The 18,173-nt window shown below is 33.9% G+C and overlaps 1 protein-coding gene across 7 annotated transcripts in view; it reads left to right on the forward strand.

Annotated features, from left to right (window-relative positions):
* The window catches only part of GRIK2 (glutamate ionotropic receptor kainate type subunit 2), a 368,787-nt gene that overhangs the window by 215,410 nt on the left and 135,204 nt on the right, over positions 1 to 18,173 (forward strand). For all 7 annotated transcript variants that reach the window (XR_006014304.1, XM_042017417.1, XM_042017416.1 and 4 more), the window contains one exon: positions 11,688 to 11,911. Coding sequence is in view for 6 of the 7 variants with exons in the window: in XM_042017417.1 (XP_041873351.1) it covers positions 11,688 to 11,911 (224 nt within the window). In the remaining variant the exon portion in view is untranslated. The remainder of the gene's footprint in view (positions 1 to 11,687; positions 11,912 to 18,173) is intronic.

The raw sequence follows: 18,173 nt of genomic DNA on the forward strand, positions 1-18,173 counted from the left end.
CTCATGCTAGAGGTTTTCTATACATAATAAATTTTTTCTCTGATACTTTGGGAAAGTGATGTATTGAGGGGTAATATGCCATAAACAACATAGTGTTTTGGCAAGTCTGCAGTTCAGCTACTGCTGTTGCTTGAACCAGCAACTCTGGTGAATATAGATAGATGGTAAGCTGAATGACTACTGATTTCCACTAACCCTGTTTAAATGTTGTTTTTCTAGGATCTTGGCATTCTATTTTATTTTTACTTACCCTCTTAAAAAAACCCCAAAAACCACAATTCATTTTTTCCTGTACTCTCTGTAAAATAAAATAAAATAATGTATAAAAAATAAATGTTATTGTTTTATTTTGGTTTTATTTTCCTTATCAGTTTGTATTTTTGGCTGTTTTATGTTTTGTTTATAATTCATCTCTTTCCCCATTTTCCTGTTGAGCTATTTGAAAGCCATCTCTTTTGACAGCATTTTTATTCTTGGTATTCATTTATTTATCTTGCAGATTAAGCATTACTAATCTATGCTGAAGATCTCTTCTCTGAACTTCCAGTAATCATTATTAGTTGCATTTATTAAGCCATGTTGGAACTCCAGCACAACCATCTCTTTAAATAAAGCTACTAATTTGCATTATTTAATATTTAAAAATAGTATTCCAACTCCTTCCAGTTATTCTGTGTCACAATATAGCATCCATGATTCTTTAACTGTTATGTGCCTGTAACGTACCTTTCATGTGTGTTTTTACTGTTTCAAATATTCATAGTGGATTCCAGTTTTTATTGTTTGCATGTTTTCTTTTCTCGTTAAAGTAGCATTTAATTTCTGTGTGAAACATGTCCTGGGGTCATAGGATAATTTCTTATGATAATTTGTAACATGCCAGAAAATATCATTTGTCCTTTTTGTGCTTTTCAGTCTATTTGCTAATTCATTAAACCACAACTTCAAGTGCTCTGACCTTTTATTTCCAAAGTAATTTGTCCCAAGCTGAATAAGCATCAGTGTGTCGCTGACAAGCAGCTAACCATATCTCTTCTGTTGCTTGAGATCCTGTTTTTCACTTAAAGCAAACTGCATATATTCACAGACTCACAGAACCTCTCTTCAAATATTTTTCATGCCTGAATTTATCAATGTAGCTCACTTAAATATGCCATACTATGCACCTTCTGTTCCTTTTTTTAAAAATTTGTTTGTTTAAAAGTAAAAGATCAAAGAGATGGTCTTCTACATGACAATAGAATTTCATTTCAAACCAACAGCTAAACATTCATCTCTGTGCTCACAAGAAGACAGTTTTCGTGGCTACTTTGTCACTCTCTAATAAAGGCCGTGTATGATATTCCATGGAAAAATGTGCAAACAGATCCTAACTCAGCAAAAGTTATGCAGAAAGTAAACTTCAAGCAGAGATGCATAAATCCACAAAAAATGTCAGGGAAATGGAAAAAAAAAAAGTCAGTGATCTAATATGCCAAAGAAATCCTAAGCCAAAGTTTTAGGCCAAGTTTGCAAAACATATGTATTAATTCAGTGAGGAACATATATGTACGTATATGAATTCCCTATTAAATTGTTACTGATTTCAAGAACAGGGTAGATGAAGATGCAGTTTCCAATATGACAGTAGTTTTAAGTGAACAATTTGTTTTCCAAAGAACAAGGAACTTTCAGAGAGTTTGCATTTATTAAAGCAAGGCCCAGTAACAATTCTAATATTACAGTAAAGCATAGAGAATAATAAAGTATACAATTTTTCTAAAGGGTTGTAAATGTTAATACATGATTTTTTTAGCTAATCATGTCCTATGTTTCCCAAAGAAACTGGATGAAAAATTTTAACTACATTCACAATGATTTGATACCAAAAGCAGCAGGAGAGTTTGACAGTAAGGTCTTTTAAGTGCTCTGAGATGTGTGGATTTTTTTTCTGGAGGTCTGTACTCAACGGGTAGTTTATTTGAAATTTCTTGACACTAAGGAATATTGCTTTCTTGTTTGTTTAGCTACAAATGCCCATGTACTGTTCTTTTACAGTTAGGGTACTATGGACATCCCTGGCATGTGGGTTTATGAAATGATTAGTTTCCAGTTACAGAGAAAAACTGTACAGTGAATGATTGGAATTAATTTTCACCGCACTGCCAGCAAAGTGAATCATAGCCCATCAAGGCAGTGGCATGAAGTTTTTCAAATGAGACTCCAAACAATAATGCTTTAGCTCAAGCATCATCCATGCTTACAGTAATGATTAGGAACTGATTGGATCCAGGATTAGGGCTGTATTCATAAATGTATTACATTTTTCATATCCTCATACCTTTATCTGATCTTTTACTTTTGTTGCTATAATGATAATAAAGAATGGTAGAAAATAACATTGGGATTTTTGTTTCTATGTATACATAGAAACAAAAATTTATGCATACGTAGAAACAAAAACCCAATGAGTGAAATACATGAGTAAAATAGAATTCTCTAATAGAAGAGTTAATTTCCACTGGGGCTTATCCCTTGTATTAGACATATTGATTTTTAATAGTGCTGTAATTTGTCTTTTACTCATCTCCAAAGAATTTCAAAATATCTTAAAGTCAGAAGGAAGATAGAGAGGAGGGACTGTTGAAACCTCAAATATGTCAATTTTCATGGAAACACCATTTTGGTAAAAGAGTTTCAGGATGTGCTGGTGGGAGATGTGTCTCTGGAAATGATGACCAAAACACATCATCCATAATTTTTGGGGATCTGGAGGGTATCAAGTCTGATCTGTTATTTTCAAGGCATCAATTCAGTTGTTTAAGAAAATTATATAGATGTCAAATAGAGTTAAAAAAAGACAGTGAGAGCAGCCTTACATAAGTCCAAAATACAGGAAATGAAACTATTGTGTGTGTGTGCTTTAGGAAAAAAACCATGTTACTTGGTGACCATATGTTGAAATTCATCCATGCAGTCAGTTTGGATTTTGCTATTTCCTGACCTCTGAGAGCCCAAATATGAGGGCCAGTAATGTTTGGTAACTTCCAAAGATAAGTAACTTTTCTTCCTGAGAAAGTATGTTAACGTGAAACAGATATATATACACACATACATAAGCATGTCAACAATTATGTATAGGTGCTTGTAAAGAATGTGTGCATATTTTTATGTGAGCCTCTGGGGCAGGATACTCAAAAAGTGCCAGAAGAAAATGTGAAACAGTATACATACCTGTTAGAGTTTTTTAACTCAGGATATTGGATAGATAAATGACATACTGAGAGCATTTTTTATATACAAAACCCATGTATTGTAACATAAATGGTTAAAAAGTTTCCTTTTAAGGTTATAAAGTCAAGTTTCAAAAACTGAAAAGTATTAAACTTGAAGGAAGATCTTTTACTTCTTTTTCTGCTATAGAAATGTATACAATAATCTGCTATTAGAAATTAAAAATTCATTTATAGTATGGAAAATAGACTGTTACTAGAAAACCATTTGTATTTTGCTGGATTTTTCTTTGTTATTGTAAAGAGTGCTACACTTATTCTAAAAGAAGTGTCTTGGCAAAAATATATCAAAAGTTATTCTTTAAAATCATGGCAATTAATTTTCAATTCAATCCACCTGTCCACTTGTCTCATAAAGTTCTGGGTAGGCATTGACAATTACGAATCAGTAAAGATCAAGTAATTGTAGAAGACTTGGGCTGGAAGGAACCTTAAAGACCATCAAGTTCCAAACCCTCTGCCAATGGCAGGGAATCTTCTTCTAGACCAGGTTACTCAGAACCCCATCCAACCTAGCCTTAAGCACCTCCACGGATGGGGAGTCCACAGTTTCTCTGGGCAACCTGTTCTAGTGCCTCACCACCCTCACAGTAAAGAATTTCTTCCTTATATCTAATCATCACCTACTCTTCTTCATCTTAAGGTCATTCCCCCTTGTCCTGTCACTACATACCCTTGTAAAAGTCCCTCTCCAGCCTTCTTGTTTTCCCACTTTAGGTACTGGAAGGTGCTGTAAGGTCTGCCCAAAGCCTTCTCTTCCCCAGTCGGAACAGCCCCAGCTCTCTCAGCATGTTTCCATAGGAGAGGTGCTCCAGCTCTCTGACCAATTTACTGTCTCTCCTCTGGACTCTTTCCAACAGGTCTGTTTTGTGCTGGGGGCTCCAGAGCTGGAGAAAGTACTCTAGTTGAGGTCTCACAAGAGCAGAGTAAAGGGGTGGAATCACCTCACTCTCCTGTTCACACTTCTACAGATGCCGCTCAGGATGCAGTTGGCTTTATGGGTTACCTTCAAGCAGAAATTGCTGGGCTGCGTTGAGCTTTTGGTCCACAAACACCTCCAAAGTCCTTCTCATCAGGGCTAGTCATGATCCACTCTCTGCCCAGCCTTTATTTGTGCTTGGAATTGCCCTGGAAAAGGTGCAGGACCTTGCATTTGGCCTTGTTGAACTTCATGAGGTTCTAATAACATAGATAATGTTACTTAACTCTCCACCCACTTTCCAGCTGTGCAGTAGTTAGGCTGGAATTTGTCTACATCTGCTTCTCATGCAGAACAGTGTTTTTCTTTTTTTGTTGTGTGTTCGTATTCATTATGTATTTGTACTCCTCTGTTCACACTTGTCTTCTAGAATGAAGCAAAACTTCACTAAATAAGGAATAAATTATAACAGTAATGACATTTTAAAGTGTTTAATTGATTTCATCTTATAAATAACAGAAATACTTTAACCCAGCCACCACAGATTTCATCCTTAGGATTTGCATTTTATTTTCATTAAAGCTGATTGTTAATAAGTTTGTCCTGGTATCTTTAGTATTTAAATAATGCCTAGAGCCTGGATAAGCTTCATTCAATTTAAATAAATGTAACAAGTTTCTGAAATGAGTTAGCTTATATATACCCTATGCAGAACAGAACGAAATTAGGATGTAGTGTATAAAAGTACTGTTAACATTTTTCTTCTTTATATTTGTGACAATATTTTTGAAATATAATCTTTACTATTTTAGCCATTTTTTAATAATTATGGGACATGTAAAACATATTATGAGATAAGGTTTTGAGAATATAAACAATATAAAACCATTTCTGTTTTTTATTTGATATTTGATAGACTTTTCTAAAAAGACCTTTTTTTTCTTATTGTTGGTAATAATGACCACTTTTAGTTAAGTCTAAGACCTTGGAATCTAATGATTAATTGAGAATTCCAGAGTGTGGATTGTGATTCCTGCATCAAAATGCAGATGAGGGGGATGAGTGCACAGGAGGTTGATTTTGTCCATATTAATAAGTTTTACCCCATTAATTAAGCTGATGAAATTATAAATTTCAAAAAATTCTTAATTGAGTATTGTTAATCAATAAAAGGTGGCATATCCTGCAGTGATCTACTTCCATCCAAATGATGTGCAAAAATGTTATTAATCATTTTGATTCCATTGTGAAAAATTGCAGATGACAAAGTAATACAGAAAAATGGGAGTAAGTCAAATTTGACACAAGTCAAACTTTATTGCATGATGAATTGAGTTCACTGAAACAATTTGATAAAACCCCATCTATTTGAGAACAGAAATTATGTCAAAATTAAAAGATGGAGGATTTTTTTTTGTCTTGAGTGCAGTAGCTGAAATTTTAGGTGACAGCTGGTTAGCAACTGGCAAAAAACCCCAGTGCTTCCAGGAAGTTGCAGTAAATATGGAAAGTATAACAATAAAAATGCTAGCTACAAAAAAAGAATCAATGTTACCATCTCTAGTACAAAAATACAATGTTAGAAAGGGTGTGTAAAACAGCAAAGAAGAACTGAAACATTTTAATGTAAATACTCTTATTTTAATGTTTTTCTTCTTAATGGGGGAGTTTCCTGATTTCTGAGCCACAATATCTACACAGTCTTGTAAGTGTCTTTGACAGTTTGCCCTTTCTGGGGGTATGTGAATCCCACTCTTCTAAAAATTAGAAGAAACCTTTGTACAAGATTCCTGAAATTAAGTGATGAGAGTTACATCTGAGGTTTTTTTTACTGTTGAATAGTCACTCATCTTCCTGTTACATATAGTTTCATGGTCTACTGCCTCTAGTCCTTTTACATACAATTTGCATACCTGTTGATTAGACTGAAGTTGGTGCAAAATACTTTAGTGAAAGTGTATTATAAATCAACAGTCAGAAACTATATCTATTTTTAATGGATACTCATGTTGCATCTATTCAGCTATTAAATATTATCCATACTGGCATAGGCAAATGAGAATTGAATAGAACAACCCTGAATAAGAAGAAATAATATAAATTAACTAATTAGGGAGTTCCCACTGGTTTAGTACTATCGTTTTTCCTCGACTAAACATTCACATAATAACAAAGGAGCAAACAGAAAACAATACCAAAAGTCAGTTCTAGACAATGCTATGTTGATCAAATGTATGCTTTATCCTATTTAAAAGCCACTTTAGGAAGGATTCCATGCATTCCATACATTCCATTTTTGTCTAGTTGAATTCATATAGAAAGTTGTTTCTATGGCAGTGGACAGAACGCAAATTTCCTCTGCAAAACTTCTTACCTTTAAAAAAATTCTGTCTCTAGGTAAAAGATCTTTCTGATTTCTAGATCAGGATCCTCTCCAAAGGGAGAGCAGATCAGAAAACCATTAGTTACCACTGCTGTTCAAGACTTTGCCAAGAAAATAACTTGCCATGCTGACACAAGAAGGTCTAAAGAAATGAAACATCTGTGTAATATTACTGTCAGTGAAATGAATCTGAGTAAACCACCTGTCTTCCAGTTACTTTTTATTGCTGAACAAACACTGAGAAGCAACTCAGGAGTTACAAACATATGTGTTAGGTGAGCCAGTATCTATTGAAACTGTCATCATATACCACTTTCTTATGTTAAAGTACTTTATTATGTTTATAAAGTAGCAACTGCTACTGTTCCATCTATATGTGATATTGCTAGAAATTGAGTTTAAATTATACCAGTCAGGACTCCACAAATACGAAGTTATGACATCTAAATTCACCTATCAAATCTGTTGGGTTTTTTTTTTTTTTTTTGAATTTATGGTATGTTACTCACTTTTGACAAAGTGCAAATTAATAAATTTCTAGTAGCAGCTTTCCAGGACATGTGAGGGGGTTATCAAGAAGCTTCATCTGGGCTTTTCACAGAGGAGCCTGGCAGGAAGACCAAAGGCAGCAAGCATAAACTGAAAACCTCCAAGGATGGAAATTGCATAACCTCTCTAAAAACAGCCTGCTGCACTGCTTGTCTGTAGAAACTTTTTCACTATGTGGATAAACAGTGATAAGCAGTGGATTGGCTTATCCAGAAATGGCATGTAGTCACCTTCCTTGGAGGTTTTCAACACTGACTGGGTAAAGCACGGAGCAACCTGGTCTCATCGTGCAGATGCTTTGAACAGAAAATTGCACTAGAGACCTCCTGATCTCTCCCCAATTGAATTGTACTATGATCCTGTGAAAGGTACTAGAGAAGCAATTTCTGTCAAAGTAATGTAAGTGGCTAGTTAAAAATAACCATGAAACCCTAATAAGGTCCTAGTGGTTTCAAAGGAAATTAAGATTTTGTCAGAAGACCAAAAAATTCTTGTGGGGTATAAAATTTTCTATAATGTAGAAGCATGAACAAGATAGTTTAGGATAGACCGTAAGCTTAAAAGCTAATTACAGATCTTATCTTTTCAAACCAGTGGCAGGGAAATGCACTTATGTGAACAGGAATGATGCATAAGGTCTCTGTGAATTAAGAGTGTGTTAGACAGATTTAAAGAATTGAAGCTGTGCTTTACCCTTCATCTTTTATCTTGGGGATGCATTTTCTCCAAAGGGAATTTAACTGAAATTCAACTCAGGTTAACAGTCTTGAAAAACTGGGGTGGCTGAAGAAGAAGTTTACATAATGACTTAGGGTCTTAGGCTGACGAAACAGCGGATTAAACAAAAGCTTATGAAGTTTTTCTTTTAAAAAGGTAGATTCCTTTATTTTCAAGAATAATTGCAGGCAATAAGTGCATTGCTGCCTGTAGAGAAGTAAAATTACTTAAATGTCTTTTCAGTGTATGCATAGTTTTGTGTATATTATACAGTTACAATATGATTGTACTGATTGACTGTATAAACAATGGACAATCGATAGTGGATGATTCCCTTTGCATTTTTAGTACAAACATTAATGGTTGCTAAATCAATGCAAAATGTTCAGAGCAAAATTCTTACCAGAAGACTCCATTTACGTTGGCTAACAAACCCAATTATTATGGTAGAATATTGTGTACTTGTAGACTCTAATTAAAAAGAACTATTAGTCATTTTATTGCTTCTGTTTCTAGATTGAATTTAAATTCTTCGTTCTTTTGAACAAAATAGGTGAGACTAAAGCTTTTCAGAGAATTATCAACAAAAGAAAATTCAAGCAGTGTTTGTTTTTCCTTTCCCCCGTGTTATTAGTAGAAGCTATAAAATCCTTTTAAAATTCTATTTCTCCCAAAATTATTGTGATTGTTTCTCCTGGTTTTATAACTTTCACAGAAAACCCATCAATTTCTGCAAATACCAACTTTCTATGCATGCTATGGCCATACACTTCTCAACATTAATGTGCAGATTTCTTGCTGACATTATTTGTTTCTGCAAGCATAGATTGAATTCAGTATAATTTTAAAATCTCTCTTCTTAGAGGTTATGTACCAAATTTCAGCCCTGTGCAAATCAAAAAATGTCCTCTCTTTTTCTTTGAATGCTACTTTATGTAGAGGAGTCAGTGAACAAGCTGCTTGGAGGTAAAATGTTAATGAAGAAGCAAAGGAGGAGGACTTTAGCCCGCCTTAGTCACTTCTGTAGCAGAAATAAATCAGGGAGACCTTGAGTTGTTTGTTGATGAATGAACATCCTACAACTGCACATGGTAGCAAGACAGGGAAACTTTATACAGGTGTGGAGAGAATATAAATGGGATGGGAAGGGAGAGGATGCACAACCACACGTTATTATCTGCATAGCACTCCTCCAGCACACAGCACAGTAGGCTGTGCAACTCTTCCGTTTTCCTCAGGACTGTGCCTTGTGTTGGAATGTCCTTGTCAGACTGTTTCTAATCACTGTTGTAACCTTTAGTTGGAGCAGAATTTTTCTTTGTAGCAACTAGCTTACTTAACTCACCAATCCTTGGATGCTGTCATAAAAAGGCTTCCATCTCAAGAAAGAATAAGTGCTATTATGGATTGTGTTTTCAGATAGATATATCTTTTTATTCCTATAAAGGACAGAAGCATGCATACATTCATTCTAAAAAATGGAATCATCAATCGCTGCCACATGAAACAAATGTTATTTGTAATGAAACTTATCAAAAAACCATTCTAGGATATACTAATTTGTTAATGTTGTTAAATATTGACTGATAAAATACTAATTTTACACCATTCCTCCCCTATTCATCCCTAGAAGTAAACTAAAGAGGATTCTCTTGCATTTCTTCATTAGATGAGGCTAAGAAACGCTGGTATTGCACTTCTGGAAAATTGGCCCCTGCTTTCTCATACTTTCAAATAGTGCTGTTTTCAAAATGAAAGAATTGCCAGGAGAATTGAGTATTTTGGAGATAAAGTATATTAGCAAAAGTTGTTACATGTGGTAGCATTACATTTTGAAGTTAGTCATTTCCTCAGGTATTAAAGACTCTGGATTTTGTTTGTTAAATGCTTAATTTTTCTTCTTACAGTGATATTCTAGTTCAAGAGTATTGAAACAGAATTACTCAGCTCTGAAGAGAATCTTGAGATGTCAAGTTATATACATAAATTTTATATCTGTCCTGTCAGGCTGGGATTATTTTTTGATCAGTTATTTTTCTAATTTCATCTGCAGCTTGGCTCCACTAGAGATAGTTACAACCTATATTCATTTGTATATAGTTTTGTTTCCATCTAATGACCAGGGGTTGGATTTTCTATGGTGTTTATTGAAATAAATTATTTGTTATTCATTAAGTTTGTCTTAAAATAATAAGACCAAAATTCACATCTACCAATAGCCTTCCAAAAGATCTAATTTCTTTGTCTTTGGGAAGCCGCCTCTTCTGACAGCTTCTAGTAAGTAGGCTTCAGACTCTTAGGTTAAGGTCTGCTATTTGCTTCACAAATAGCTTGAGTTTTTATATTTTGCAAACTTCTACGTGTTGACCTATAACTTTTAATTCAAATTAGTTTCAGTTTCTTACTTTACCATTTTCTTTCTGCATCAGCTGGAATATCATCAATAATATGCAATCCATAAAAAGTCATCCACTGTGGAATTAAGCCTTGCTGGTTTGATTATAAGTTCTTAATACCAATGGAAATGAAGTGCATGTTATTTTTTGACCAATAAACCCTTACCAAATTACACGAACAGTGCCAACAGAGTTTCACATTGTAACTTACCACAGTAGATCTAATTATATAAATGCTCATACCAAGAATATACCATAGAAGAACTTTGTATAAGGTGAGAAAACAAAAATTAAAGGGAACAGTGAAATGCTACATTGCATGGAATGTTGAGTGCTATGGAGCATATACAATACCAAATGAGCAAAAAGTATATAAATGTATGAACTTATTTTATTGGGGATAAAATCTCTGTATCTTAAAACAGGCATTCTGAAAATGGTGTTATTTTCAGCTATGTTACTTGGATATATTACTTGGGTAACAGTATTCTGCGGTAGCTATACCATTTCTGTCATTACATACGTATATTTATGTAAAGTTTATAAGGAATTCTTAGTTTACAGCTTTCCAGATCTTGTACTGTAAACTTGCTTGCTCTGAACTTTCCTCTTTCTTATGTGTGCATGCACACACACATACACGTATGTACATGCACAGGAGTGTTTCAAGAGCTTTTGACAAAGATTAAGAAGTAGATTCTGTAGATCTTTGTCACTCTGATTTCCATTAAGTTTTGATTAAAAGAATAGTATAGGCCATTTACTAATCTCCTATGAATTACTGCTAAAATATCTAAAACTAAATGTTAATTGACAAAATGCATTCAATTGTATGATTTCATCTTAAATACTCCAATTGATTAATAACTCTCTGTAAGTTTTGTAGTGATTTCCACAAACTAGTAAGGACAGTTGTACTTTGTTAAAACCTCCTCAGCAACTTTTCACATGTAGCACTTTCAATTTTAAACTGGTCTTCATTTTGTACCAGTTATTTTATGCTAAAAGGTGAAGAACAGCCTCGTGGCCCTTTCCCTGCACTTCTACTAGCATAGTCATGTCTGCCTCCTAAATATATTTGCTTCTAAAGACCAAATTGAGTGAAGGAGTGACAAAGAGAAGTCATATATTGAAATGCACAATTAATAAAATTTTAAAGTATGTTATAATGGATGTTCATGTTTTCTGCAAGATGCAATATTTTTCTTCATTTGTATCCCTGTACTAGTGCTTTTAATTTTTTTCCAAATGCTATGTCAGTTTAGCAAAGAGGAAGTAGAATAAATCTGTTGCCTTACTTATAGGGAGAAGAGAGTTTTAAATTTCAGGCAACCTAGTACAAGAACAAACCTCCTCCATACAAAGTTTGTGTTTTGCATAATCTGATTGTCTGCTTCAGCCTGTTTCTTCTGACTTACAGCCTTTTTCTCTCTTTGTATTTCTGTTAACAGAAAGCTGACCTTGCAGTTGCACCATTGGCAATTACCTATGTTCGTGAGAAGGTCATCGACTTTTCCAAGCCCTTTATGACTCTTGGAATAAGTATTTTGTACCGCAAGCCCAATGGTACAAACCCGGGCGTCTTCTCCTTCCTGAATCCTCTCTCCCCTGATATCTGGATGTATATTCTGCTGGCTTACTTGGGTGTCAGTTGTGTGCTCTTTGTCATAGCCAGGTAACATGTCAACTTTTGTGATTTTTTTGGCAATTGTTACCATTTTTTTCTTACTAATAATTGTCAAAAGTCACAAAAATTTTCTTATTTTCATACTCTTATATTTAAACTTCATGATTTACAGAAGAATAATTAATGATGAGGGTTCTCACTATTAATATTCTCCACTGCCATAGTAAGTCTCCATTTTGTTACTGGACTTTTCCCCTAAGTCTTGAATATGCTAGCTAGATTTCTTCTTTTATTGACCAATATAGAGACACCAGAAAATTTTCAAAATATCTTTTCCCAATAAGTTTGCATTTAGAAACACAGGGTTTGCATGTTTTATTTTGTTACCCTGATTTGTTTTTATGCTGTGGTGCTCAATCTCAAATTGAGTACTTATCTGCCCACACTAATTCTAGATGTCCAAACTAGGCGTCTACCACTTGCAAAACAGTTTGTGTAGATTAGTATCTTAGAAGTAGGGTAACAATATTTATTTTTTAAAATTTTGTGCTAGGTGAAATCCCTGAGATACTCCACAGAATTTAAAGTCTCTGAATGAAATGTTTTTGGAAACTTAGTTGAGCTTTTGGAATTAAGGAACTCAATACATCAAATGTTAAATTAAAAATTGATTTGATAGATAGGGCTCACTTTTTTAGCTGGTTTTTTTCAACCCAAATGAGCAGAAAAAAATATTTTGTCAAAAAATCCCAATATGTTGGGATATGTTACCTTTTCCTTCTTAACTCATTAGGGCTGAGTTCAGATGCTCACATAAATACAGACTTACATGTTGTAACTTTGGCTTTTGTCATGACAACAAAAGAAAAAATCAGAACAGTGTATGTAGTCTCTTTTCCCCTTGTAGTCACTTGCAATTTTTTAAAATCAAATGTACATAAACTATATAGGCTGTTATCTCTTTAATAAGATGGGGTCTTTTTGTTTGAGTTGATAATGAAATCTCACTTCAGTCCTGAGATTTCCATGATTTCATTGTGTGGTTCACAGTATAATCTTCTTATCTTCCTTTTTCTATTTTGCTGTAGTTAGTATCAGGATTCTCCATCTGTCTTTGATACTCTCTGTTTCATTTTGGAGAAGTTGTATCATTCCCATATTAGGGAGAAACGATATTTTTAGAAACCAGTTTAAAAGTAATTTAGCACCTGTAGATGAAGTACATGAGGTATTGAAGTAATACAGATAACAGTGAAACATATTTTGTAATGAAAGACTTTACTATGCATCTTTTTTTAAAGTCTGATTTAAAGAGCCAGACTTATGTTGAAAGTTTCTTGAAAGACCTGTATACTTTAGTAGACTGTATAACCAGAGAGTACAATAGTTTCTGAGGTGTTCCTGTCATACAGATACCTCTGAAAGAACAGCTGAGCATAAATCACAACTGTTATCTTGTGAAATTGTGAAATATTTATGCATATGTCCAAAAGTTTTAACCCTACTGTTATCACAGAAGGACATTTTAAGCATGATGCATAGTACTTTTCACAGGTAGCTCCCACTGATGTTCGTGGGATTGGTATGGCTGAGTTCCTACCTACGCTTTGAAAATGTTCCTTGACATGTTTTTTAGGAAAGATAGATTTTCTTGAAGCCTTTCTTTTTTTTTTTTTTTAACTAAGTTATTTGGGCACTTGAGGTCACTAGCAGAACAGGAAGGAATGTTTATTTTCATATAGAAGCACAAGATAATAGACCAATAAGGCTGACTTTTTTTCACTTGTCTGCTTTTGTGACCAGCACCATAAATTCCCTATGTAATTGGAAGCATTATCTTCAGTGTAAAGCAATATGGAATATGTTTTATAGTGAGCAGAGGGATTTGGTTTTTGTAGAGTTGTATAGGATACTTTTTTTACACATAAATTTATACTAGCCTTCATATCTAGAGATTTTCAGTATTTCTTAACTGGTACAATCAAATATTGATAACACATTTAGAAATAAAAGATGTAGGGTTATGTAAGACAATCTACAGATTTTATTCATAATACAGAATGACTTAATAGTATGTAATAGCATTTTCTAACACTATCATTCATAAAAGGAAACAGGTCTTAATTAAAAGTTGAATTCCCTGCTGAATGCTAAGCAGAGAGAAAGAAGAACATTATTTAAAAGTTAAAGACCTGTTTCCAAATACAATTCAAAAATTTTACCTGTCATGTAAAGAGAGGTACTTTGAAGTGCGGTGGTGAAGAGGACTTTGCAGCCTAGTGGTATGTATTTTCAGTACAGATTATATGTTAGATATTGCACAGCTGATGATGTGTTTTTCAGTCCTGGTGTTGTGAAACTCTTGGACTGCGTGCCACTAGTTTAATAGGTTCTATCTAGAGTTTCTTATTAAGAAGATTTCTATTCCATAACAATCCTTTCATAATGGATGTTTAACTGCCAGTGTTTCATAATAATTACTATGTGTTTCATAATAAGGTGTGCCTTTGTTTGGAGCAGTACTTAGTATGTCTTTTATGATATAATGTTTTGTAATTACAGCTCATCAGAGTGTTCAGTATAGAATATTTATTTTAAAATTGAAATCTACTATTTTTGTGTCCAATGTTTTGTGATGTTAATTGTTTCACCACGTCTTCCAATCATTGTTGGCATGTAAGAGCTTGGTACACTGAAAATGGAAAGTACTGTTCTCATGTGCCAATTGGATCTCACTCATTAATTAGTGGTATGGTGATATTTAAGGAAAGATGAAGAAATTAGTAAAAGGTTCAAGAATCTTTAAGAATGAATTGCTGAAAATACTTCCACAGAAGGAGAACTATAACATAAATCTATATCAGTCCTTTCCTTTATTTGCAAGAGCATTGGATTTTCCTTCCAGTTTGAGAACCATATGTAAAGAGCTGTAATCTTTGCACACTCAGCAAGACAACAATCTAGGTAAGATTCATGTGTTAGCTGGAGGGCTTTTCTATTTTATTTTCCTCTTGTAGTTCCCCCCAAAAAGATGATTCTTCTTTTGAACACACAGATTTTGCATTGCAGGTAGGATGAACGTATATGTGTTGTACACAGTGTTTTCTTTAATTGCCATCCTTTGTGGGGATGTATAGTAGATTGTCCCTTCTCCATATATACAAAAACCTCTTCTTAATCTTGTCTGTTGCTGCTGTTGAATATCAGTAGTTAGGGTGGTTAGTCTCTGAACATTCCTTTCTTTCTTGTACAGACTGATGACTGATATATAAATCCAGTCTGCTTGACATTAAGCCTATTCATTTTCTGTAAACTGAGAAATTCACATAGTATTTTTTCCTCTTGTGGCAACAGTAATTGATCTGTTTCTGGTGCTAGATAACACTGTCTTTTTGTGTCTGCTAGCAGTGTCTTGTGTCATCTGAAATCCTGCTGCATTCCAATACCTTACCTTTATGCCTCTGCCTTTACTAGTTTCTTTGATTTAGAATACCAGTTAAATTCACAATTTAGATATTATTAGAAGGAAAACTAAGAATTCATTAAGGTACACCAACTCTTTTTTGGACTTCTGTCAATTACACAACATTTTCTGATCTGTATAATCAAAAATCTCAGCAGAATTCTTTTTATTTCTGTCTGTTGCTGGAAACCATTATTTCATTTCTAAGCAACATGCTGTTCTCTTACAGTGTTGTATATCAACTTCATAGACACATATTGTCCCCTCTTTTCCATCAGTCTGTGTACAAGAAAAAGACTCTTCCTGTTTTTGGCCGGCAAAATCTAATCTGTTGGTAACTGGAGGATCCTTCCCTTTCTGTGTAGGCAATATGAAGAAAACCAGTTTTATGCTTTGAAAAATGCTTAATATGTTTTATTTACATAGGTTTTCCTATAAATGGCTTTCAAAATTAATCTTTAGCTGGTTTTCTGATGATTGCATTGTATTTTTGAGTCTCTTATGCATAATTTTAAACATCCATGTCTCTTTGCATCTTTTCTGAAAACATATATTGGAGACTACATTCCTTAAATATTTTTATCAAATAATTTTATGCCTAATTTACTGGATTTCAAGTTATTCCCTGCATACTGAAGGATTTCTCTGTGTAGTTAGGTCTTTTTTTTTTTTTTCTGTGGGCATATCTGTCTGTCATAAGTAAGTTTACTCTTAGGTGACCTATCTTCAAAACTGGAAGAGATACAGCTGCCTTAGCAAGGTGCTTTACTTTTACAGATCAGATGCGAAGCAGATAACGTATCCTGGATAAAATGGTCCACTATTGAGCTCTTATGCTTCTTACACTGAGCTGTCTGAAGTATCAGTGAATATTGTCCAAATATACATTAAACTGTGCTCACTGCCCTAATTGTTAATATTGAGTCATGGGTTGTCATTTTAAAGGGCTTAATTTGCCTTTACACAATTTTTTATTCTAGGACTTCCTGCCTTATCCTCCCTTTGGAGTTATGCTATTCTACATTTCCTAACTCAAGCCCTTGTGCTGGTTCCCCCTGACAAAGCATTTGTTATCACTTATTTTTCCATTTCCTCATAAGCACTGATGAGAGCACAATGAACATTGCTTCGTCAACAAATTATATTTTTCTCTTACCAGCTGGAATAAAACATAATGAAAGAAGACAAGTTTTATAAAGTCCCCACACATTTATCTTAATATTTTCTCTGTGAAGAAGCTAAGGAATTGCTTCAGACTGTAACAGATGCCTAAGCATTAAGTCTCTCTGGAGTGCATGCATATCCTTTTACATCTCATCAGTCTTCATTTTTATTTTATATTTTTGATCAGCTGGTTTCTGTCCTTGAGCTTTTCTGATTGATTTTCAAGCTACTCCTGGAAAGCTACCTTGATGGAAAGGAATGAATGATAGAATGAGAGGAAACTACTTTTCCAGTTACTATGGGGCTCTGGTTCCTAAATTACTATGTTGATAATTATTCAAGTTGGAAGTTAGCATATTTGCCCTTTATTCTTAACAAGCTTTCTTTCTATGAGAATTTTATCTCCTGAAATCTCTCTAGAGTACTGCAGCATATGCTATGAGGTGTTTCCAGGATTAGATTCATCATCCAATAGGGCAGTCCAGGTGTCAACCCTGAAATCTGCTTCTCTTATAGTTTTACAGTTTTAAGATAGTTTGGCCTCAATTGTAATGCAAAGATTTAATTTTGCCTCAATTGTAATGCAAGTGGGGATATTGTCACTATAATGCTGTGCAAGTAGACAAGCCTAAAAGCATGCCAAAAATTACACACTTCTCAAAATTGTTCCATAACAATTATTTTAAAATCAGAAAATTTTATGTCTTTGAAACCAAGTTGCACCTGATCACCCTTAGTTGATTGCCTCTAAAAGATTCTGTATAGTCTGCTTTTTTTCACATAATTTTTTTCTGGTTGAAAAACAAATCCTTGCTAATGCTAGAGATCATTTTTACTGTGAAAAATAAAAAGTAACTGTGCCAACCTCTGGAACACTGATTTTTTTTGTCAAGTGAACCAGGCACATGGCCTGACAAGAATTTTTCTTTCTCTTTGATGGTTTTTTAAATTAAAAAATATGTTTGTGTATACCAAGACATCCTAGTATTTTGGGTGAATGTTCTAGAAAGCTTAATTGCTAAACTAAATTTCTTCTCCTTTACATGAGACCTGCAGAATTTTAATTTTGGAATTCTATCATTCAAATGAAGTTTCAATAGATGAGGTAATATAAAGAAGACATCTTAATTATATATTGTATCTTAATTTTTTGAACTCATAAGTAAATTATTAAGCACTTGTTTTTTACCCAGTCTATCCTGCTAAATGTTCTAACAATGAAATTGTACAGTTATCTTGCCTGGACAGCAGTCACTGGAAATTTTGTAAGCAAGACTTGCCCGTATTTCAGATATGCCCAGATACTTCTAAGTATCACTTTTCCCAAAATGTGGATGAAAGTTTTAAATTGTTTAAACAGTTTAGTGCACTGTATGCCATTTATATTAGCATAAATCTGTATAATTAGTAACAGTATTTAAGTAATTAAGTAATTTTCTGTGGCTAGCACGCAGAGAGAAACTGATGATCTGTCTCTTTTCTATACAAAAAATGCAAAATATACTGGAATTATAATTCCTTCTCACAATCATCATCTAGGTTGTGTAATTATTTTGAGGAGTTATGATTAGATCACAATCACTGTTATACAATCTAAATGTTTTGGATGAGGATATACGGCTTAAAGAAGGACTTGGATAGCAATGAATTAAGGAACAATCTCTCACTTTTTGCATTTTGAAA

Source organism: Corvus kubaryi, unplaced genomic scaffold, assembly GCF_017639235.1.
Source record: "Corvus kubaryi isolate FWS band 111438036 unplaced genomic scaffold, C.kubaryi_AGA036_p1.0 split3-73, whole genome shotgun sequence".
In the NCBI taxonomy this organism is placed as follows: domain Eukaryota; kingdom Metazoa; phylum Chordata; class Aves; order Passeriformes; family Corvidae; genus Corvus; species Corvus kubaryi.